At 37.8% G+C, this 25,206-nt stretch overlaps 1 protein-coding gene across 12 annotated transcripts in view; it reads left to right on the top strand.

The window, feature by feature from the left end:
* The window catches only part of ATXN2 (ataxin 2), a 96,391-nt gene that overhangs the window by 57,289 nt on the left and 13,896 nt on the right, over nucleotides 1-25,206 (top strand). For 7 of the 12 annotated variants that reach the window (XM_031948587.1, XM_031948592.1, XM_031948591.1 and 4 more), the window contains 9 exons: nucleotides 3,445-3,642; nucleotides 3,984-4,091; nucleotides 5,603-5,673; nucleotides 10,490-10,794; nucleotides 11,984-12,047; nucleotides 12,924-13,076; nucleotides 13,431-13,497; nucleotides 21,138-21,322; nucleotides 21,870-22,002. In XM_031948587.1, the coding sequence (XP_031804447.1) occupies nucleotides 3,445-3,642; nucleotides 3,984-4,091; nucleotides 5,603-5,673; nucleotides 10,490-10,794; nucleotides 11,984-12,047; nucleotides 12,924-13,076; nucleotides 13,431-13,497; nucleotides 21,138-21,322; nucleotides 21,870-22,002 (1,284 nt within the window). The remainder of the gene's footprint in view (nucleotides 1-3,444; nucleotides 3,643-3,983; nucleotides 4,092-5,602; nucleotides 5,674-10,489; nucleotides 10,795-11,983; nucleotides 12,048-12,923; nucleotides 13,077-13,430; nucleotides 13,498-21,137; nucleotides 21,323-21,869; nucleotides 22,003-25,206) is intronic. The other 5 variants (XM_031948593.1, XM_031948586.1, XM_031948585.1 and 2 more) reach the window with 2 other exon arrangements.

The following is a 25,206-nucleotide window of genomic DNA, read 5'->3' as shown; positions in this document are numbered from 1 at the left end:
TTATATTACCATTTCACTGGAGAGTTGAGATAGTCTAGCTACTATTTAATGCTCTATTAATTTTGCCCATTTAGGGAGTCTACATTTAAATTTAAGAATATAATCTCTTAAACCTGTTTCTCTCCTCTTCTCCCCTCCTCCCCCCATTCCTATGTTTTATATATATATATATATATATACACACACACACACACACATACATACATACATACATACATACATACAATGGAGAGACACAATTAACTCTTTTCTGTTGGCAAATTCTTGGATTGTCTTTCCACATGCCAGGAATTTCATATTAAAAATTAGAACCAAAAGATTTTTGAATGGTTATTTAGTTTAGAGAAAATGACCTTTAAGCAACCACACAATATAATAGGACTGCTACTTCTTGACTCTTCTTAAATATTCTTCTGTTGCTACTTGAAAGTACACAGGATAAGTGCTAGATATTTTGTTTTACCCCATTTTTCTTTCTAAAAATGTAATGCCTGAAATCATGGCCAATAGTTTTTAAAATGGCAACAACAACAAAAGAGCCCTATATTTCTCTCTCTCTCTCTTTTTTTTTTTTTTTTTTTTGCCTTTATTTGATGTTCATCTATTTCCCTTATTGAGGAAAATGACTTTAGGGGCAAAACCTGATTCCCTTTCTCCTTTTTATTATCTCTTGCGGTTGTCAGTTTTCATCAGATTAAAATTAAAACTAAAATGTTCATGACAGTAGACTTAATCTTTAAATTTAGGATTGTCCTGTAAGCCAAGAGCAAGTTCTTAAGGAACATTGCAGGTATGAGGCAGCTGACCCAGAGTGGTCAGTGTCAGAGCAGGGAGTTAAAATCAGGTTTTTCCTAATTTAATGTTTATCATACTGCCTCCTCAGTGGTGGAGTAGTAAGACTCAATTGAAAAATTATAAATGTCCACTGACATTTTTTTTTGTTCCAAAATTTAAGATTTTATAAGATTTAAACAGATTTTGATTTAATCAAAATAATTTGATTTAATTTAAGACTCTTGGAGTTCTTTAAAGAGGAACATTAAAGTAAATTAGGTTTGGGCTGTTTTTCCCCCCTCTCCTAACCATTGAATTTGAGTTGATACTGAAGTACATCAGTGTTAAATACTTACAGGTTTCTGGTTCCAGAGACTCTGGACAGCTGTCTATCCTTTTTGGCTGTGTGAGGCATCTGGTTTCTCTACTTTATGTATAGTCAATTTTTTAGATGAGGAAAGTAGTGAGAGTTAGGATAGATGTTTGTTGAAGGCTATTATAGTTTTGAGGAATATAAGAGATTATAAGCTCCTTATTTTATAGTGCCTTCCCTTATTTCATTTATTTATTTTTCTGAGGCAGTTGGAGCTAAGTGACTTGCCCAGGGTCACACATCCAGGAAGTACGGAGTGTTAAGTAGCTGAGGCCAGATTTGAACTCAGGTCCTCCTGACTTCAGGACTGGTGCTCTATCTATTTTGCCACCTAGCTGCCCCTCCTTTCCTTATTTTAAAAAAGTTCACTAGGAAGAGGATCAAGGTATGTTAACTTTTAGTCTCACTTTCTTGTAGTATAGCAAACATGAAATGCCTGCAGTGTTGGATGTGGAGTAAAACTTTTTCTGTGGGTCTGAGTTAACCTAATGCATAGTGTTTTGTAACAAAAGCGTGTTGTGGGAGATCTGATACGTGAAACAGGAAGAGCTTTGCCCTGAGAGCTGGACTTCAGCTGAGTGTTAGACTCATGTGAGGTGGTCAGAGAAGGGCGCAGAGGGAGCCTGTTGCTTAGGGAAGTGGCTTGGAGCCAGGGGAGGGAGGTCTGACTGCAAGCTGAAAACCTCATTGTGGTCCAAATTTGTCCCCAGAAACGGACCAGCTGTGGGACCCTGAGCCATCACTTCCTCGCTGCTTCAGTTTTATGGCGCCTACTTTCCAGGGCAGTTGTGAGGAGCCAACGGGATGATAGCTGTCGAGTGCTTGGCACTTAGCTGTAGATAGATACAGACAAGTTGCCCTTTGTAGAAATGGGGTGTTATGTCCTTGGTGGAGGTTAATCCACTTTCCTAATCACTTGTATGTTTAGAGTGAGTCCTGAAGGAGAAAAGGAGCCTGTAAGAATGTCTTGACAACCATGACAGCATGGCTGGGATTTAGGACAAGAACAAGGCAGAGAAATCTGTAGGCCCTCTCAGTTGTTGGTTTTTTATTTTTCCTCTTTTCTTATAGCTGCTAAGAACAGTCCTACCCTCCTGGTCTTTATCTTTTTATCTTTCTAAAAATGTATTGGCTACATCTAAGTGGAACAAAGAAATGTCAGCCTTTCCCATTTCTCTGATCCCACTGTGCTCCTTGGAGGTGCCCTGTCAATGATTGGGAAGCCCAGGCTGCTGCAGCCCTCTCCCCAGCTGACTGGGTTTCAGGTGACCAGACAAGGGACCGTCATGTTTTCCTCACCTTAGCTTGTGTGCTTCCTGTCAGTACTTGTGGCAAGGGGCATTGAGGTAGAGAGTACATAGAATCCCCAGAACTGTCAGACTGGAGTCTGAGACCCGCTTCTCCCATCCCCCATTGTGGGGCTGTTCAGTAATGCCCAGCTACTCATGACACTCACTATTTGGGGGTTTCTTGGCAGACACTAAAGTGATTGACCATCTCCTTCTCCAGTTCATTTTACAGATGAGGAAACTGAGGCAGACAGGAAGTGACTTGGCCAGGGTCACATAGCTAGGAAGTGTCTGGGGCTAAATTTGCATTTAGGAAGAATAGGAGCCTTTCTGAATATGGCTCTCTCTGCATGGTTGCACCACCTTGTGGCTCAAGATTGTTGTTGGGTTGTCTCACTCATGGTGACTCTTCAGGACTCCATCTGGGACTGTCTTTGCAGATATTGGCGTAGTTTGCCATTTCTTGCTGTAGCATTTTACAGATGAGGAAACTAAGGGATTGGGATGAAGTGACTTACCCAGGGTCATCCAGCTAGAAAGTGTCTGTGACCAGATTTAAACTCAGAAAGAAAGAGGAGTCTTCTGACTTTAACCTTGGCCTTCTATCCACTCTGCCTCCCAGCTGACTTGCCTTCTGCTTGGGGCCAAGCCATGTACCCTCTTCATGCCAGTGGCAAGGGAAATACATTAAGTCGAGTGATTCCCATGCTAATTAAATTTCTGATCTCTATCAAAAACAAGGCACAACATAGTGGTCCTAACTCCCCTTTTGGTGCTTTATTACCAAGAACACTTCAAGGTCTTAGAACACATATTGTCAGTTTACATGGAAGAACATGGATTTCCTCCTCCCCAAACTGGGCCGCCTGTCACTCGTGTGTACACCCCTGAGGGCCAAAGGCGTGATGTCCAGGGGCGAGCACTTTATTGGCGGGATCATGTCTCCAGCCATCATAGTTCTTAGAGGTGCCTAGGAGGTTTGTATTGTCCCTTTTCCATTTTTTGTAGTTCCAAGATTATCTCCGAAAACACACAGACCGAGGTCTCCAAGGCAAAACAATATTGCAAATACTCCTCCTGGTCCAATTCTCTCTTCTCCCCAAGCTGGGACTGTGCCCACAGAATCTGTTGCTGTGCCTGTGCCAGCTGCATCTCCTACACCTGCCAATCTTGCTTCCAACCGAGCAGTTACCCCATCTAGTGACGGTATGTGAGGGATTTTTTGGGCACCTGTCATTTGTCTGTGTCTGTGTGGTATACTTAATTGTCATGGATATGATAATTCAAATTAGTGCCTCTGAGACCAGCTTATATGTTGTCGTTAGTTAACCTTATTACAGAGAATATACTTAGGACATTTTTGTTTTTTTAATTTTTTAAATTTTTTATTATTTTTTATTTTTTTTGAAACTTAAAGGCTCTGTTTAGGGTCCCTTGTTCTAAACCAAAATTTACAATATTGTAGCTCAGTGTTTGTTCGTTTTTTTCTTTCTTTGTGTTTCCAGCATGTGTTGAGCTAACTTTGATTTCTAAAACTATCTTTCCAGCTAAAGATTCTAGGCTTCAAGATCAGAGGCAAAATTCACCAGCTGGAAACAAAGAAAATATTAAGCCGAGTGAGACCTCGCCAAGCTTTGTTAAAGCAGAAAATAAAGGTTAGTGTGTAAAAATAGTTTAGATGTACAACTGTAGGGTGGAAGAATAAAATTCATTCAGAATAATCATAAATTGCACAAAATCATTGAGAGCTAATCTGACAAAATATTTGTGTAGTTTGTGTCAGTCTGAATAGTGAAAAAGCACAATTGAAATAATTGGAGAAATACTGTCTGTGCTTGTCCCTTCCTGGTAAATTAAGTCATACTGCCCATGGAGTATAGCATTTTATTTTTTTTCTTCCCTCCTTTCCTTCTCCTCTCCTTCCCTCCCTTCTTCCCTCCCTCCCTCCCTCCCTCCCTGGCAGCTTCAGTTGGGGAGAATTCTTATCTAAACAAACAATAGGTAAGAACATAAAAAACAACAGGCAAAACTTTGGAACAAATAGAATGAAGATAGGAAAACCAGTGACTATAAAGTAGGGAAAAAGGAAATTTTGAGGATCAAATAAAGTAATATTGGTAAAGAACTTGGTATGCCATGCATTTTTGATTTCCTTCACAAGCTAATTGTACAATAATTCAGAGTTTGATTCTTTTTGTACAGCAAAATAATGTTCTGGTCATGTATACTTATTGTGTATCTAAGTTATATTTTAATATATTTAACATCTACTGGTCATCCTGCCATCTAGGGGAGGGGGTGGGGGGGGGTAAGAGGTGAAAAATTGGAACAAGAGGTTTGGCAATTGTTAATGCTGTAAAGTTATCCATGTATATATCCTGTAAATAAAAGGCTATTAAATAAAAATTAAAAAAAAAAAAAAAGAACTTGGTATGCCAGGCAGAGAGTAGGCGCTTTGTATATGCTTATTCATCCCACCTAGATTCCCCTTAAAAATAAAACCAGCTTAGATATAGCTGTAGACTCATATTATAAAAGGAAGAGAAGAAATTAGGATTTTTTTTTAAAAGTACCTAGCAGATATCTTACTTGATCCAAATAACAATATTGGGAAGATAGGTGCTATTATTCTCATTTTGCAGATTGGGGGGGTGGGTGGGAACTGAGGCACATAATGTCAAGTGACTTGCCCAGGATTGCTTGAATAGTGTGATGTTGAACTTGAACTCTTACCTTCCTGACTCCAGTCCCAGAGTTCTTATTGACACTATGCTGCCTCATACTTTTGGCATTTTACAATGTTCCAGTATTCATGTTCTCATGTCTCCTTGTGAGCTACAGGAGCGTAGTTAACATAAACATTGGATAAGAAGGTTATATATGTGAAGGATAAAGATGGATTATCTTAGTTACATGGCTTTTTGATCACCCAGGTGTTGGTATATTTTTCTTACACACCTAAATATGTGTATATGCTAACAAGTGGATTTTGAATCTTCCTATTTTATTAATGTTGGACTTCTTTTTTTTTTTTTCCTCCCAGTCCCATATGTCTTCAGGAGTCTTTTAAAAACAAAATTTTAAATAAGTAAAAATGCAGTATTGATCTGAACAGTTTCACTTGGAGGGAAGAGTTTTGAGTGTCTTATATCTTCTAATTTTGCAGGTATATCACCCATTGTTTCAGAACATAGAAAACAAATCGACGATTTAAAGAAATTTAAGAATGATTTTAGGGTAAGTTTTTTTTTCACATGTATTAAATGTTAGTGGTGTCAGACTGATATAGAAATCATCCCTTTGGCTTGCATATAGACTTATTAATTGACATAAATTAATGTTATCTATATTACATATTACATTTATTTTTATTTATTAAACAATTACACTTTGATCTGATTTTAGAATAAGTCTGCTACCTCTTGTTTTACACGGTAAGAAGGTTGATTCTTTGATTCATTCGGCACATGCCTACCAGTGTTTTTCTATCTTCTTGCAAAAGTGAAATTGTTTCCAGGCTCAAAGGTGGTTGAATAGCTTATGTTAACAGTGCTCTCACTAATTTTTCCAAATGTGCATCTTTGTTGCCACATTTTAGCTTGTTCAGTATGATATATTTGAAGTTAGAATTTACCAAAGATTTGAACTGTTAATCACTTTATTAATTCATTCATTGATTTATTTACCAAAGGCTAAAGATTAGTTATTGAAAATTTAAGATAGGCTATAATAGCCTCCAGAGGGAAACAACCTAATTCTCCAGTCATAAATATCTGGTCCCAACTACAGCTGCTCATTCCTTATCCTCTCATTTGCTGATTTCCCCAAGATCATGTTGCCTCCCTAACAAGCTTAATTTGCCAGTGCTGCTGCTATCACTCCTTCTATTTCCTCTAGGAACTGTTTTCCCCCAATACAAATCATGATGACTTATCTCTGGGACCCTGGTCCTTTCTCTCCCATCTCGGGAGGAACACAACCCTAGGTTTCTGGGTTCCTCCTCTCTTGCCACACCTGCCCTCAGCTTCAGTGGGATGGCCCAGGGGTGCAGATGCTCCCGTAAAGACCCAGGCCTCTTGTGGCCCTGAGGATCATGGACCTGCGTGCTTGCCCGGCTGCTCCGGGGGAGCTCAGGGCAAGATTTCAGAGGCCCCTCCCTTCCAGCTCTGTGACTGCGATCCTTGGATTCTCAATTGAATCACAAATTCTCCTTGTTCTGTCCTTTTGATGTGTCATCCCTGATAAAGTGCCAGATGGGAGACAGCATCCTTGGTTGCTCGTTTGCTCTCCTTTTTTCCTGCTTCTCTGGGTTCAAAGTCTGCCCTCTTGGCAGTAGGTTGAAATTGTTTTCTTCAAAAAAGATGTGCCTGATCTTTTATTTTGCTCCTAGTTTTTAAATTTCTCTTTGCATATCACTTTAATGTAGCCTTCCCAGCACACTTTTCTTTGCCCTTTCTTCCCTCTTCTAGTCTGCTACCCTGGGCTCTTCTCAGCTCCTGGATCACTATATTTGTCAAATGAGCCTCAGAAAACCCTTTTTTTTCAACTCTCCACGGGCTTCCTGGTCTTGGGGCCACTTCTTTAGGGTGGGTTCCCCCATCAGTATGTGTTGGTGTTTTTCTTCTTTAAAATATAATTGTTCTCTCTGGGGGAGAGGGTTTCTTGGGGAGGTTTTCTGGAGGCAGTCTTGGTTTCAGTTGAAAGGTAAATAATCACCCAAAATCGCAGCCAGCTGATAAAAGTTCAGATCTTTTATTGTGTCCTTCAATATAGCCTGGTTAGCTCAGAGGCCAATCTCTCTGCTTGGTTCCAAGAGCTCTTGCAGCTTTGTCCTTAGCTTCTCTACTGAAATCAGGATAGGAGCTTTTCCACTGAAATCCACTGAGGGGCCTGTCAGTCCCACGTTCAGGGTGCCAAAATGTTGTGGTTTTTTTTTTTTGTTTTGTTTTGTTTTTTTTAATGCAGAGTTCTCTCTGGGAGAGGGGGTTTCTTGGGGAGGTTTTCTGGAGGCAGTCTTGGTTTCAGTTGAAAGTAAATAATCACCCAAAATCGCAGCCAACTGATAAAAGTTCAGATCTTTTATTGTGTCCTTCAATATAGCCTATCTCTCTGCTTGGTTCTAAGAGCTCTTGCATATCCTTTGCTCCTGCCTCTGTTTTCTTCAGCCTCCAGCCAGCACCAAGGTGGAAGATGCAACGAATCTCTCTTGCCTCGGAGAGAGGCCTGTGGGCTTCCTCCCAGAGTGCTCCTCTCTGACCTCAGTCAATGTTCTGAAGTAAGACCTTCCAAGCTCTAAGAGCTTCCTCTATATATATGATCTCCCAAAGGTTAACTCCTCCTCTGAGAGAGAGGGATTATGGGTTATCTCCCAGAGTGCTCTCTGGCCCTAAGGACTTCAAGCGAGGTGTGAATTCCGATATCTCTTTCTAAACCCTGAAATCTCCCAAACATGTGAACTCCAATGAGTAAATATTTCTTGCTTCTATGAGCTCTCTAAAGGTGTGAACACAAGCATCGTTTCTAACAGTTGTACTTATTAGTATCTTGTTTCAAGTTCTGGCCCAAAATATCTCCTAAGATCAAATCAATCATATTGAACCATGCTAAATTAGATAATTATTGTCTCTATCAACTCTAATGGCTTAACACTTTGTAAAGATTCCAACAAGTATGCACCACAGCCAGTCCCTGCTTTCTCATCCTGCTCATTTCTGGTCTCCCGGCATGCTGGAGACTTTCCTCTTGTTCTCCTTGCATTTGGTAGCTGCCTGGGGAGCACTCAGGTTCTTAGATACACTTGCTTCGCCCACATTCCTAGCAAGGTGCATGTGCTTGAGCTAACCGTCACAGCAGTAAGGGATGATTTCCCACGTACTACCCCTCCTGCTCTTTTTCTTTTCTCCAGTTCTGTCTACAAATCTCTTATAAATGGGCCGATGCATATCTGTACAATTGATTTATCATTCAGTGTTTTAGATGTGCAACCTCAGGGAGAGTCTGAATCTTCTCTCCATTTCATTTCCTTTTTGGAGAGATTGTTAGCATCTTTCTTGGTGACCATTGACTTCAGTTTGGCAGTGGGGTGGGGTGGGGTTGCCAATGTGATATGCTCGGCACAGTATTGTGTGGAAGCCATACAAGCCTTTGGAGGGCTTGGATGTCAGGAGAAGATATCCTCCCCTGGATCCTCTCCTCCATGACCAAGTGCCCGTCTCCCTTTTGTGGTCCTTGGCCTTTTTCAGGTTTCGTTTCATGGTGTCAGGTTTGAGACTGTGGCTCTTGTAATCTTGAGTCTCTCTGACTTGGTAGTGATTTTGATCTTGGTTCTAAGTATTGATGGTCTAATTGTACAGTCAGGTGATTCTGATAGAATCCTCAACAGAGCCCAGTCATTTCTTGTCAAAGGGGATGGTTTTGTCTTCTCTGTCACTTCTCAGTTCTCACCATATGAGCCTTGGGCCTTTTGTTGAGCTTTTTGTTGCTCAACTTTGAAGCAAGTCATAGCCACCTTCGTGTTAAAGGCCTTGTGGTGGAGAAGCCCAGAGGCAAAATAGAGAATCTTGGGCCTGGAGGGAGGAAACCTACTTCAGATACTTTATTGGACAAGAGATTTAAGCTCTGATTGCCCTAATTACCTCAACTGTAAAATGGGAATTACAGGATCTACTCATGGAGTTGTTGTGAGGGTCAACTTAGATCATAATTGTAAAGCCCTTAGCCTAGGGCCTGGTATATGGTAGGTGCTCTGTAAATGTTGTCTTAACAGTTATGTTATTTACCTTTGGAGACTGATTCTTCAGGCGACAAGCATGAAGACTCTGTGATGTGCCAGGTATTGTGCTAGGCCCTGGGGATCAAAAGGAAAAAGTGATAACTGTTCTGACCCCTAAGGATCTTGGAGTCTTGTGTGCATGTTATAATAAGATTATCTTGGTGGACAGTACCAGCAGGTGGGGAAATCAGAAGGGGCTTTGTTGAGAAGGTGACAGTTGAAGAAAGTGAGGAAGAAGTGTTTTCAGGAACATGAGGCAGTTAGTACAAAATCAGGAGCAACATCAAGAGTGTCTGAAGGGGAGGGCTGAGACAGGGCCATCTTGTGAAGATCTTTAAATGACAAGCAGGAATTGATAATTGGCCCTAAAGGCAATAGAGAGGGCAAGTAGATGATGTGGCAAGACCTCCTCTGTTTTAGGAAAATCCTTTTGGCAGCTGTGCAGAGGACAGATCAGAGTCCTCATAAGTGAAAGGTGATGGGGTTTCTGTTCTAAGAACAGAAAAATGCAGTATTTGACAATTGCATAGATACAGTTTGGTTGAAAACGAGAGTAAAGGATGAGCTGAGGCTGGTGGCTGGAAGACAAGGCTGATGGTTCTGTAGAGAGAATTTGGGAAATTCAAAGAGGGGATCTTCAGAAGGTCTTGCCAAGTTCTGTATTAAAGAATCTCTATCCTCCTTTTTATTGCATGTCACAATAAGCTTCATTGATCTTTTCAGTGTTTTGTGGTTTTTTTTAAACTTGTGCTCACAATGAACCTTGTAAGACAGTGACCAAGTATCTCATTAATGATATTTTCTCATTACCTTGGAACACTTAATTAAGCCACCTCCTTTGTTTGCCTCTCCAAAGAGACTTAGCAATTCTTCCTTTTTAGTCTGACTCTCCTTTTGTGTTTTGATTTTATTCTTTAGAATATTGATCTTGATGTAGCTCAGCTCTGCTATTAGTATGTTAATTCATTAGACAGTGGACAAAAAGCTGATATAGAAAGAACCTACTGTCCTATTAATATTTATAGATAGGCTAAGAACTGTGATAGCACATTTCCTACTGTCTTCCAACATTCCTGGTCTACACAAGCCTGGGGACTGTAGTGTTTTTGTTCTTTCTTTCCCCTTTCATTTTTTGTGTGTGTGTGTGTGTGTGAGAGATGTCATGCTCTTTCTATTGATCATCTTGTGGTTGACTTCCTTAGTATGAGTCTCATTCCAACTAGTTTAAACAGAAGCTCATTAGGAGAAATTAAAGGAGAATAATTAATTGCCTTTCTTTAGTTACAGCCGAGTTCCACCCCTGACAGTGTGGATCACCTGCTCAACAAAAACAGAGAAGGAGAAAAGCCTAGAGATATGATCAAAGACCAGCCTGAACCCAGCTCTAAGGACATCCTCCTGGAGAATATCAGTGCTGGCTGCCCAAGCAGCAGCAGCAAGCCAGGCAGCCCTTGCATTTCTCCATCAGCCAGTGGGAGCTCTGATCAGAAGAGAGGTCCAGAGGTTACTTCCCAAGGTGTGCAAACCGCCAGCCCGGGGAGTAAACATGACAAGGAGGATCAAGAAGACAAAAAAGATGCAGCCGAGTGAGTCGACCCTCATACCTGGATGGCTTAATGTGTTCTTACATTGTAGCTAGCTTCCAAGCCCCTTCAATTTTCTTTGCACTGGAAATCACATTGCTTGATTCAAGGCAAAACTTGATCTTTAAGCAAATTAATGTAACTAATATATATGCTGAACTGTTTTTAAGAATATCTTTGATACCATAAATCTTTAATGCCTCAAAATCATAGCCTCTCCATTTAGGAGATACCTTTGCAATATTTTTAATGATTTATGTAATCAGAAAATTACATTATCTCATCACATAATGAATGGCCAACTTAGTGGTGGTGATAAGCCTCTCTGAACTGAGGACAGTTCTCAGTCACTGATTGTTCCCTATTACTGGAACTCTCTTTTCAGCTTAGTAAACATTACCTGCCCAAGCTTGGGCCCTGGAGAACCTAGAATTATCTTCAATTCAAAATGAAGACTTTTTTGGAAGAAAAGAAAATTTATTCTGTGCCTCTTTGGCGTGCCAGACACTGTGCTAAGTGCTTTACCATTATCTCATTGGCCCTCCCAGGTGCTGTTATTATTCCCATTTTAAAATAAGGAGTTTGAAGCTAATAGGTGAAGTGACTCATTCAGGGTCACAAAGGTAGGATGTGTCTGAGGCTGGATTTAAATTTGGGTCTCCCTGGTTGCAGTTCCTGAACTCCTATCTGCTGTGTCATCCAGCTGCTAAGAGTCCTATTAAGAAGGTTTCTCAAAAATGTCGTAAGACATTTTCATTTCAACAACTTTTGATTCAGTGTTTGTAAAATCTCTTTTGACTTCAAATAAATCCTGTACCTTCTGTATTCTCTTTTGGTTGTGTTTACGTGTCATGTATCGTTGTCCTATGGTTTCAATGGAATCCGGAAGACTTGGGTTCAAATTTTGCCTCGGGCACTAATTTCTCTGAGCCTTGGTTTCTTCATCTGTATAATGGAAATAATAATAGCACCTACTTCCTAAGATAGTTCAAATGAGGTAACATGCAAACCTTGAAGCATCGTGTAAATGCTATCGTAGTTATTAATGTTTACTTTTACAAGGATGATTAATGCTCTTAAGAAAAATTGTATGTGATTAATCAATTTTAATTTGACATCTGTGAAAGAGCTTGTATAGTACAAACAAAAATGTTAGTCTCTGGCATTTACTTTTTTTTTTCTTTTGGTTTAGGCAAGTTAGGAAATCTACATTGAATCCCAATGCGAAGGAGTTCAATCCACGTTCTTTTGCTCAGGTAATAACATAAGTTATGAAGCATCACTTTTTTTTGTTGTTTCATTTGGTTATCTTATATAATTGGTATTCAGTCCTTTTCTCTTCTAAGCTTAATTAGAATATGTTAAGAAGCATGGAAGCTATAGCTGCAACTTAGTGCAATGTATCCCATTGATGTTTTTGAAATGTTACATTTTGCCTTAGAACTTGTCATATAACTTTTATTTAAAAAAAATTTTTTTTACAAGCCTTCAACCAATAAAAGCAAAACATTGATAGCAAATGATATGTAACCCAGCATAATTAATTCATATATTGGCCCTGTCTAGAATTGCATCATATTTTGCACTTATAGTTCATTACCTCTCTGGTAGAATGTGGATAGCATATTTATTTCACTTTCTTTTCTGTGGCTTTAACAGGTGACCTTGCACAACCCTTCCTCATTTAAATACAACTTTGTTGCTTGTCCTGATCCTCTTTGAGAACAAAGGATAAACAACAACAACAATTAGAGTTCTAAAATCTTTCAAAGTTGTTTTTTTAAATAACTTATCATTGTCTAAATTTTCCCCCTGCTTCTATGCACTCCAGTGCATAGTTTATAGAGATCTTCCTCTGCATCAGTTTATAGAGGTGTTCCCAGTTTTCTTTGAAACTGTCCATGTCATATAACTAGATAAAGATACACTAAAAAAACTGAATTTTGGCAAGCTTTAAAAGTTGACATATCTCTATCAATGAAGATGATTTAAGCTTATGCTAACATTTTCCTTTTTGTCATTTCTTAATCATAAAAGTAAACCTTGAGAATGGCATATTAAAAAAAAAACAAAAAAAAAAAAAACCAGCATTTCCCATTTGTATCATTGAACTCTCATTTTCTTTTTCATAGCCAAAGCCTTCAACAACTCCTACTTCCCCTCGTCCTCAAGCTCAGCCAAGCCCTTCTATGGTGGGTCATCAGCAGCCAACTCCGGTATATACCCAGCCAGTTTGTTTTGCACCAAATATGATGTACCCAGTTCCAGTGAGCCCAGGCGTGCAGGTAAAGCTTCATGCTTTATGTTGAGTTTTCATATGTGAATCTGGGTGTTATTTTTAGTAGCCAAATAGAGTGAAAGGAATTGAACAAGGGAGTCCTGAGTGATGTGTTAGAAATACACACAGACCTTTATTTAAAAGTGACTTCTTCGTGGTGAAGAATCACAAAGAATGTACCATATTTTTAAAAGTGTTACCAGTACTTCATTGTTAACTGAAGAAAGATGAAATTCTCAGGAGATTGAAAGAAATGACATTTGACAAAGTTTATGTTTTGACTTAAAAAAAATGTCTAGTGAATATATTTTTTAAACAAGTAAAATCTTAAGCTAAAATTTTCTCTTTTTTTCCTCACAAGCCTCTGTATCCTATACCTATGACGCCTATGCCAGTGAACCAAGCCAAGACATATAGAGCAGGTAAAGGTGAGAAGAACATTACCTGGGTTTGGGTTCAGTCTGCATGTTGCATGATCTGAAGAACTGGATTTGGAAATAGTTGGTAAACATATCGTAGTCTGGCTTTTTGAGAAGGGACAAAGGGGTGCATTGGAGTATTTGAATTGCAGTTTAACCACTCACCTGGGTGATCCTGGGCAGGTCATTAGCTAACCTTCCCCAAAGCTTTCTGGCTTTAAAGTCATTCTCCTGTTGTTCCCCTGAGGGCCAGAATATTGGCAGTGGGAGGACAAGGGCAATGTATCCTGAAATCAGCTACAGTACTGTAGAAGATGGGGAATAATCTTTTTGTATATCCTGGATCCTTTTGGTGTACAATGAGGGCAGTGCTAGTTCTGAGAACAGGAAGACCTGAGTTCAAATCCTATTTCAGACTCTTATTGGCTATGTGAACCTGGACAGGTTACTTACTCTCTTTCTGCCTCACTTTCCTCAGCTGTAAAATGAGGAAAATAACATCGGCTAGGGTGGTTGTGAGGATTCAATGAGGTATTTGTAATGCACTTACCATTATGAGCACAGTTTTTGATGTGTTTGTCCTTCAGGGTGGAGATATCTCTAAGTTTGCTTATCTCATGTAGCTTTGGAGCTACCTCAGTTCTGCTTCAGTCCTTGAGCACAGTGCCCATGATGGGTGGTCCTGTGCCAGTGTCTCCTATGTCATGCAGTCATTTCGAGAGTTCTTCAGAGACCTTGAGAGGGTCCTTGCATTGCTTTGTCTGACTTCCATGTGATCACTTAACTTGTGAGTTCTCTGTAAAATAGTCTTTTAGGCAAAAATATTTTTGGCCAGCCCACTGGAAATGCACTGTCTACAATGGAGTTTGAATACTTTAGTAGTCCAGCTTGAAAAAGGACCTTAGTGTCTGATATCTAATCCTGGCAGATAATCTGCAGGGTCTGCCTAGGGCAGTTTAAATGAAAGTGATTACTTTTCTGGCATGGCTCTGGCAGACTGTCTAGGTCAGGCACACAGCCATGAGGTCAGCACAAGAGCTGTGGGGACCTTCAGTTTGGTAGTCAGTCTCATAGCTCCCCTCTCCACACTGTCCTTCCCAACACTGAGCTAGTTCTGGCAGTGCACGTGCCAACCTCATTATCAGTGTGTGCATCCCTGGAAAGTATGCTGCCAGGGGAAGAGAACTCATCCATAGCATTCACAGTGGCTCCGTTTGCTGAAACCAGTGGTTACAGCGTATGGCTGGTGTGCTGGCTGATGAAGAACCTGTGTTTTCTTGGGGAGAATTGTTAGGCTCAAATTAGCACAAGAAGCAAAGAATCGCCCCCTTCCCTCATTGCATCTCAGCTTCAGAGGCTGCATTGAGGGCACATATCAATTCTCCTCCACTTTAGCCTTGACTTGTAACCTTTTCAAATTGAAGAATTACTCGGTGGGAGCTGGCAGCATCACTGAAAACATGCTTGGAACAGGCACCCAGCCTTGTTTTCCCACTGGTGAATGGGAAAGCACGAGAGCATCCTCCATCCTCCAAACCTGCAGGAGCATGCCGACACAAAACAGACCCACAGTGGTGATGCCGTTCTCTAGGCAACCAAGCCTTGCAAAAGGTCTCCCAGGCTGACCCAAGTGACGAAGGCCGGGGTCAGATTCTGGAGTTTTTCAGCAGCAAACACCGTATCAGGCTTTGGAAAGCTACGCTGGCTCTGAGGTAGATGTCCACCTGCTAGGTAAAGGATGAGCCTATTAAAAAAGACTGGCGAGAATCTTTTCAGCCACGAGTAAGAGAAAGACAAGCTTCCCTCGTGATTTCACAAGACGGCCAGTTTCCTTTTTCTGTCTTATGACTACAGGGTAAGCTCCCTACCTGCTATGGTAAGCTGGCCAGGGTTGAATGAAGCAGACAGTTTTTAGGACACCTTTTCTAGTCCTTGTGCCCAGGAGGTAAGCGGTGCAGTCCTTAAAAAAAGGTGCTTCAGTCTAGTGAGATGATTTTGTGGCTTGGGCTATCTGTGTACTAGGGTTGTGACCGTAGCTCCCAGTGTATCTGCATTTGCTGCTTTGTCATTTGTCTGTTGCCACAATTCCTAGCACATAGCAGGCATTATATAAATTTTAATATCAGTAGTAATAATACTGTGGACTTCCTTCTTAGAATAATATGTTTATTAAATCCATAATTAAAAGATAATAAATTTAAGTTAGGAGTTAGTAAAATAAAGATTTTCTTCCCCCCCCCTCCAGGTTTATAGACACACTGAATTAAGGGGTCTATGGATCCCAGTTTAAGAACTTCTGTAATTGATTAACGAAGATGTTCTTAGAAAGATTGTAAAGATATACCTTAAAAAAAAACCAAAAACAACCCAAAACCAAAACTTGGAGGCTGCTGAAAAATTCTATAAAACTTATTTTCACCTATCTTGGCAATAGGGAGTTCATGATTTTTTTTTTTTCCTCCCTTATTTGAGAAATGGAGGGAATAGTTAATAGTTCTTTGTAGAAATAAAATAAAATTATTTCAGAATATTTGATGACAATGCTGATATTCAACTATTATAATTTTACTTACATTTTCCTAGTAAAAATATTGGCTTTTGAATATTAAACTTTTGAATTAAGAATAAGTTTATCAATTGTACCTGAAATTTCTCAGTATATTTGCAGAATCTTTTTAGTAATGTCTCATATTCCCAAGACTTTTGTCCAGACCTTGAAAAATTTCAACTTCAGCTTATAAAATATTTTTTAAAAGACTCTAAAGAAAGTATTTGATAATTCATTTAAAGTTTTAGGTGATTCATTATTAATTGAGATAACAATGCTTGATGCTGTAGATAGAAAACTGCCAAATAACATCAGTCATTGCTGCTTATGCTTTAATGAAATGATTCATGTTTTTGTTGCTTAGACTTTTGGTTCCCAAATCAATTTCTAAAAGCCATTTAGGAAAACGTGATGTAAAATTGTACTTTATCAGACCATTGTCTCTTTACTATTCAGTGAGTAAAAGAAGTGTCCTGCCAGAGAGCAGGGCATTTGTGACAAAGTATGAATGTATTGAGAGGAAGAAGCAAACCTCATCCAATTATAGTCTGAAATTGGAGACAAATAAGACATTGTACTGTTTCTTTTAATTCACATACAAAAGAGTTTCCACCTTTTAAAAATTTTAATTTTTCAGGGTTAACATTGGGCTTATTCATGTTCTCTGTATGAGTTATTTTTTGGTTTTTGGGGAGGGATTAGGTCATACTTTTTTATGTGTATGAACTCAGCACAGACTTTAGAATCACTAAACCTTTTTTGAATTTCAGCTTGGCATCTTACTAGGTCTGTGAGCAATTATTCTCCAGACATTTATTAGACACCTACTGTATATCCAGGCCCTGATCAGATCTAGGGATCCAGAGAAGAGTCCCTGCTTTCCAGGATCTCACAGTTGAATGGACCTTGAAAAACCACAGTAGAAAGTCACCCTCTGTTCCCTCATCTCAGGAACACTAGTACCTTGCATGGCCGCTTCCCTGATGAGGCTCTGAGATGGAGGGTGCTCTGCAGTCAGGACTTCTGTGTATTTCTATTGCATTTGAGTCACCTGTTTTTATTTTTTGGTGATCATTGTGCATTATCAGGGTGTTTTTTTGAGAGTGGAAGAGGAAAAGGAGTCTGATCCTCTATTATTCCATTTGGTGTAGGAACCTTCCAGGGAGGAAACTGACTGACTTTTCCCTTAGCTTCTTTTAGTTTTAGTGTTTCCGTGGTCACTAAGACTTGTCCTCCCTCACACACAGCCAAACCACATCAGAGCAAGGTCTTCCTGAGGCTGAACTTCTGCTCTGAATCAGCTACCTCATACTGAGGGGGAGTTTAGCTGAATCAGAAGACGGACTTGGGGGTCACAAGCAGCTTGGGGTGTTAAAAACACTTTGCTTCAAGATTCCTCAGCTGTGTTTTGGGGGCGGCTAGGTAGTGCTGCAGGTAGAGTGCCAGGCATGGAGTTAGGAGGACTGGAGTTCAAGTGCCTACTCAGGGACTTAGTAGATGTGTTTCCCTAAGCAAATAACTTAACCCTGATTGTCTTTTCTTTTTTCTTAAAAAAAAAAAAAAGAAAAAAGAAAAGAAATCCTTTTTATCTATTGGCTTCTTCCAGTTCAAGCCTGCCCAGATTATTCATCTATTGTATTTGACAAAAAAATTATAGATTGCTGGTCTAAATAAGATTTAAGTAAATCAACTTATCAAATGTTCATACAGAATTACGTGTCTTTCCTCCTCTTAGTTTTTCTAGTATATGCAGAACATAGTTCTAAATAATTGAAGTCATATAGTGTTCCTGGATAACAGCAACAGAAAAAGGACATCAAATAAATCTGATGGACAGATATTCATTCCTTTAATTGGGTGTATATCTCCTACTTAAACTTGCTTTTTATTGAAAGATCAATCACTTTTCCAGAGGCCATAGAAAAACTGTTTCAAGAAGAGCAATACAATATATCTTTTTTTTCTAACTAATATTTTTTCCCAATTGCATAAAAAATAGATTTCAACATTTATGTTGGAAGGATTTTGACCTCCAATTTTTTCTCCATCCCCAGGACAGCAAGCAATCTGATATTGGTTATATATGTACAATCATTACAGTCTTGTTAAACATTTTTCTATATTAGTCATGTTGTGAAAGAAGAATAAGAACAAAAGGGAAAAATCGCAAGATAGAAAAAATGGAAAACAAAAATGAATAAGGTTCAATCTGCATAATTCTTTCTTCAGATGTAGGTAGCATTTTCATTATCATGAGTGCCTCGGGTCGTATTGCACAGAAGAGCTCACAAGAGATAAAAGCCATAGTGGTCAAGCCATTGAAGAACTTAGCAAAAATTAAAGAAAGACCTTCAGAGCCAGTAATAATTACACAGAAGTTGAGTATTCAGAAATGTGAAGAACATAAAATTAGTGGAAGTTGCCCTTTTCAACATTTACCCCTGAAAAAATCTGGCATTCCAAATTTTTCTCCTTCCCTTCCCCCATCCCTCTAGGCAGCAAACAATTCAGTATGTGCAACTCTCATATATATATATATATATATATATATATATATACACACACACACACACACACACACACACACATATACATTATATATCTATATGTATATTTCATGATGCACAAGAAAATTCAGATAATGAAGGGGGGGGGGGAAGCAACAAAAAGGTGAAAATTTTATGTTGTGATCCACATTCAGTCCTCTTTGTCCATTCTCTGGATGTAGATGGCTCTCTCCATCACAAGTCTATTGGGAACTGATGATCTCTTCACGTCCATCAGAATATAGTGTTCTCATGGTTCTAGTCGCTTAGTATTGTAAATAAGTCCAAGCCTTCTGAAATCATCCTGCTGATCATTTCGTGTAGAACAATATTCCATAACTGAATATTAAATTCTTTAAAAATTCAAAAATTCATTTTTCTCTTCACCTACTCCACCTGTGTCATGGAATGGTTTTTGTCTAATATTTCTTAATATATCTTGGATATAAGTAGTTTCATCTTACAATTATAAAAGAGAAACCACAAGGTCTTCATTGGCTAATTCATTGCGTTTCAAATTCTTTCTTGGAATTGTGGTATATGAATATTATGGAATATTATTGTTTGGTAAGAAATGACAAACAGGATGATTTCAGAGAGGGTTGGAGAGACTTGCACGAACTGATGCTGAGTGAAACAAGTAAGGGCCAGGAGATCATTATACACTTCAACAACAATACTATATGATGACCAATTCTGGTGGACCAGGCCATCCTCAGCAATGAGATGAACCAAATCAGTTCCAATGGAGCAGTAATGAACTGAACCAGTTACACCCAGCGAAAGAACTCTGGGAGATGACTAAGAACCATTACATTGAATTCCCAATCCCTCTATTTTTGCCCACCTGCATTTTTGATTTCCTTCACAAGCTAATTGTACATTATTTCAGAGTCCAATTCTTTTGTATAGCAAAATAATGGTTTGGTCATGTATACTTATTGTTTATCTAATTTATATTTTAATACATTTAACCTCTACTGGTCATCCTGCCATCTGAAGGAGGGGGTGGGGAGAAGGAGGGGAAAAATTGGAACAAGAGGTTTGGCAATTGTCAATGCTGTAAAGTTACCCATACATATAACTTGTAAATAAAAGACTATTAAAATTAAAAAAACAAAAACAAAAACATTCTTTCTTGGATATATGAGGATGAAACTTGCATAGATTGAGGGGGAAAAAAATAATCACAGAACATGATGCCCAGTGTTGGAAAAGTGCTTTCAGATATTGCAGAAGATGGAATCCCTCCCGCCACAATTTAGAGCTAAACAGTGACCTACCCAGTGTTCTGCCTCTTGACTCTTGGTGCTGATTTGTAGGACCTTACTTCTGCCTTCTCCCTGGGTGGGCGGTTCTAGCTTGTGTAACATGAATGAAGTGAGGGACAGTCTACATTTGTAAATATGCTGAGTCCAGAAATGAACATTAGAAAGGTAGAGAAGATTTCAGTCTGGGCAAGCCTTTGGTTTTCTGGGTTCTGAAGAATGCAAGCATCAGAGGCAGAGAAATGGAGAAATACTTCAATGAACCATAGAGCTTAGTCTAATCAAGTTGTAGAGGTGCAACTTATGAGTGTTGGTGATTTCTTTTCCTGTTAACTGAATCTTAGATTTCTCAGCCTTATATCCTTTTCTTGTTAATAAATGTCTCTTTCAGGGTATTGTCTCCAAAGGTCATAATAAGCTTGTTTTGCTTTGGTGGTAATTTTGGTAGTAAGTTTTCCTTTTCCTTGTTTCACAGTTTATATAAATATAATATAAATGAATATAAAGGTTCACAGTTTAGCATCTATCTCCATTGGTAATAAAGTTATTTAAAATTCAGTTAGTACATTTTTAATTTATGGATCATTGTGGGCAAATGATTTGTCACCAAGAGGGCCAAACTTCTGATTAATTAGCTAAGGTGTTCCTCATATAACAGTCTGTTGGATATGCAACAATTGCCTACATGCCATGACAAAGCATTGGTATAAGACTGCAAACATCATCTTAGCACACCATATTTTTAAATATGTCTAACTTAATTACATATAATAAGTAGATTATATGCCAGGCAGATGTGGTAAGTGCTTCACAAGTATCTCATTTGTTCCTTATAACCATTCTATTAAATAATGTGATCCCTATTTTTAAGATGAGAAAATTGAGATAAGCTGACATTTAAGTCACAATTACAAGGTCCTGTAGCTATTAAGAGTCTGAAGTGGTATTTGAACTAATTTCTGATTCCAGGTCCGAGGTTCTACCCATGTACCACCTACTCTTTTAAAGAGCAAACTTGTCAATATATGTGTACTTTTGGATCTGTGTGTGTTGGCAAATACACAATAAGGAAATAACTGCTTGACTCTTTTTCCATTTTCTTTACATAATGGGAAAAAAAAACCAATCCAAATGTAACAACTAACAAAATAATGGAGGGTGGGGAAAGGGAAGTGAGAAAAAAAAAAAGTCCACAGAAGACAAAACCATCTTTATCCTGTCCCCAACAATGCTACATCTTTGAACATAAGAGAAAGTTATTTCCTTATATAAATTTGTCTTTTGTAGTACCAAATATGCCCCAACAGCGGCAAGATCAGCACCCCCAGAACACCCTGATGCACCCTGCCTCAGCTGCAGGCCCACCGATCGTGGCCACGCCGCCAGCCTACTCAGCACAATATGTGGCCTACAGCCCTCAGCAATTTCCCAATCAGCCTCTTGTTCAGCATGTGCCACATTATCAATCTCAGGTGAGGCTCTTCCCCCTTACCTCTTTTCATTTTCTTTTGCTTTGTATTTGAATTGTAAAGCATCACTTGACAAGTTCTTCTTTCTCATGTGACTGCTTTTATTTTTTGCAATTTGATAGCAAATATTTCTGCATCCTAATTTTCTTTACCCTAACCAGTGTAATTTTAGTGATAAGCTTGATACCTGCAAGTACTTGATTTGTTGTTTAGTATAGCTTCTGAAGTGTTTGCTAGACATTCTCATCATTATCATGTGAAAAGTTGATAAATTTTTTTCTTATTCTTTATTAGATAGCAATAATCCCTTTAAAAGACTTAAGGAAATATAATTTTTTCATTTGCTATAGCACTATATGAATGTTCTCTTGCTCTCCCTTCTCTGTTAATTTAGGTCTTCTGAAATGATAGTTACTTGTGAAAACTTGAGATATGATCTACAGAGTTAAGATTCTTGACATCTAAATGCTATTTTGACATTTTTATCCTTTTTTTTTTGTTTTGTTTTGTTTTGTTTTGTTTTGTTTTGTTTTGTTTTGTTTGAACACAGCATCCTCATGTCTATAGTCCTGTGATACAGGGTAATACTAGAATGATGGCCCCGCCAACCCATGCCCAGCCTGGTTTAGTATCCTCCACAGCAGCTCAGTATGGTGCTCATGAGCAGACACATGCGATGTATGGTAGGAAACGTTTTCATGTTCATGTTGTAGTAAATCATGTGAGATTATTTTTCATCTCTTTAAAACTTTGAAAATGACTTTTTAAAAAATTAGATAATTTTAATAGTTCTAATACTAGAACTTTAAGGATCAGTAAACTGTAGAAAATGAATATAATTTTACCTGCCAAATCACCTTTCTCTATATTTTATCTGTAAGGTGCACTTCATTCCCTTTCTTTAGGATGTTAAGTAGAGACATGGCAACATATGTAATGTATTTTTTATGTGTGTGTGTGTGTGTGTATATATATATATATATATATATATATATATATATATATATATATATATAAATAATTTTTTTTAAAAGATGCTATATATATATAAGCTAAAATGTTATCATTTATCACCATCTTCATCCTTTGGTTTTCTAATTAAGCCATACTTTAAAATGATAGTATAAAATGATGTGTCCCCAAATTTAGATGCACATTTTATGTTATCTCTTTGAATTCTAAAAACAAACAAAAAAATTTAAACATTTTTAAGAACTGTTGAAAAGATGGGAGTAAATGGAATAGTGGTATTCTGTTGTAAAGTGTAAATAATCTTTTTGATATTCAACAATAAAAGGATTTATAAAGCTAAAAAAGATAAAAGCTCCCTGTAGAAAGCTTTAAATGACATTCATTTTTGTCATTAAAGAAGACATAAATGTTCAGCAGTATGTAAAAGACTAAAGCAAATGCAGTGCATAAATATAATTGGGTTCTGAGATGTAAATAAGATTGACAAGTGAAAGCAAAATGCTGAAAGATACAAGATCCTAAAGAGACTTCTGTGAAATAATGTAGTGAGAATCAGAACTAGAAAAAAAAAGAGCTACAACCAAAATGAATGAACTGAACAAATCCTGACAGGTGGCATGGTGATATTCTGTGCATTGAATGTAGTCAACACACAGGGATTAAGGAAGTTTAGTTAAAACTGATATTCCCATAGAATCTTCACAACAAATCATTTAATTTTTAGAGAAAATCACACATGTCAATAGTAGCTTTAGATATTATTAACATAGTTTCAATATGCTGCCTCTGAAGTAAATAGCCTAAAAAGATTGGGGTTTATGTATGTTTTAGAACTGTCATTTTGATAGGCATTATCTTGAAATGAAACATAATCTTAATTACCTAAACCTAAACAAATAAATGCTATGAGTAGGCATAGAATAAACTATTGCAAAATGTAAAGTGTTTAATCTTCTTATCATGTACTTAATAGTTTTTAAAAGCCATGATCTTAGCTTAATTTGTTATTTTGATAGACCTTTGTTTAAGCCAAACCAGCAGCTTTCTCCTATAGAAATGCAAACACTGCAAATAATATTTAAAATAAAGTGACTTTGTCTATTATGTTTGGATTTACCAAATATCCAGAATTTCAGAGATAATTTCAGATTATAGAAATAATTGATACATTTTTCATTAATACATTAGCTCTTACCCAAAAGTTGGCAGCAGCCACATTATATTGAAGTATAATCATTTCTATTTAAAAATAATACTCTTACGGATTTTTTAAAAAAATCAGTCCTTCATAGGTTTTTCTTACATGTATTCTTCCTTATACAAGTTAAGATCTCAATCATTCAGCAGCTTAGTATCTATCTTCTTGAATTTTCATGGCTGGGAAAATAATGATCTATTTGTCAGTCTTCTAGTGATGAGCCTGCTGTAGTTGGGCTTGTCCTTAGATGGCAGATGCTGGCTTTCAACTGGCTCTCCTTGAACCCCAGACCATTGTAAAACCTTTTTAAGAGTTTGTACTTTGCCAACACAGCCTTTGAAACTCAGGATCAGCATGAAAAGGATTTTACTGGTACTTAAACTAACAAAACTCTTTTGGGTTGATTCCTAGTTCAAAGCGAGGAAAACGTTAGGAAAGGAAATTTGCTGTTAGAAAAAATAAATTTTGGGGGGAAGAGGAGGTAGCGTGCACTAGTTTGAATTTAACTTAATAGTAGAAAAGTGTTATTGATTCAGTTTCTGAATACCCTGTTCAAGTGTCGTTTTAACGATAACGTTTATGTAACCTCTTACAATTTTTTGTGGCACATGAAGACTCTTTGCTTCCTTTTCAATGTTAATAGAAAAATACAAGAAGTTTAGGCATAGACATCTTTCTAGGGCTTCTCTGACAGGATTTTTGTGAAAAGATCTGAATTTAAAAAACAGTTGAGTAGAGTACATCTTCCATTTTAACCATTAAAAATCCTATTTCTCATCCATATGAGAGTCAAAGCAGCTGAATGTTGCTCAGGCTCTATAATTTTTTTTTTTTTTTTTTTTAAGGCATTTGAGGTTAAGTGACTTGCCAAGGGCCACGTAGCTTATAAAATCTTAGTCTGATTTGAACTCATGTCCTTCTGAATCCAAACTTGGTATAGGCTCTTGTAATTCTTAATCAAAACCATTTCTAAACGAAAATGTTTTTAAGATCTCATGGCATGAAACTGAAAATAACTCAGTTCTTTAGTTCTTATTCTCAGTACTAAGGGATTTAAATGAAAGTGTATAAACTCTATTGTACTAAGGGATTTAAATGAAAGTATATAAACTCTATTCTAAAAGCAGTACTTCCTGATGCAGTTTGTGTATACCCTATTGTTTTCTTAGAGGTTGAGTGAAATTTGGATTGCAGGAGGAATGAAAGTTTTCTGTATCATTTCCTTTGGCTTCCATTCTAATCCCGATCAAAATCTTTAGGATTTCTTTTAAAGATTTCTTTTTGTCATTTTATAAGCTGTCTTTTACTGCCATACTTTTGGTAGATGGCACCTTCATTTTGGGGACAATTTTGATTGTACTTATAATCATTGAATAGTATTACAGATGCTGTGCTCTTGACAGTATCTATTATAAGTGATTATTAGACATTTTTCACATGTTTCTCATATTAACACTTTGGCTTTCTCATTGCTTTTATATATTCCAAGAGAGTATCATGTGATAAAGAAATCCTGGTTGAGATCTGTTTATCAATTTTTAGAGAGCTTAATTTTTCCAGAATTTTAAGCCCTCTTTGTTTTTAAAAGATCAACATTGCCTTTGAAGTTTACCACTTATTTGCAGTCACACTGAATATTTTGTAGTTAAAAATTATAGGCACTGTTGCCCAGTTATTTAATCACATACTTTCTTAGTGTCATATTAATTGATAAATA

Source organism: Sarcophilus harrisii, chromosome 1 (genome assembly GCF_902635505.1).
Source record: "Sarcophilus harrisii chromosome 1, mSarHar1.11, whole genome shotgun sequence".
Classification (NCBI taxonomy): Eukaryota; Metazoa; Chordata; class Mammalia; order Dasyuromorphia; family Dasyuridae; genus Sarcophilus; species Sarcophilus harrisii.
This window is presented reverse-complemented; position numbering and strand designations above follow the sequence as displayed.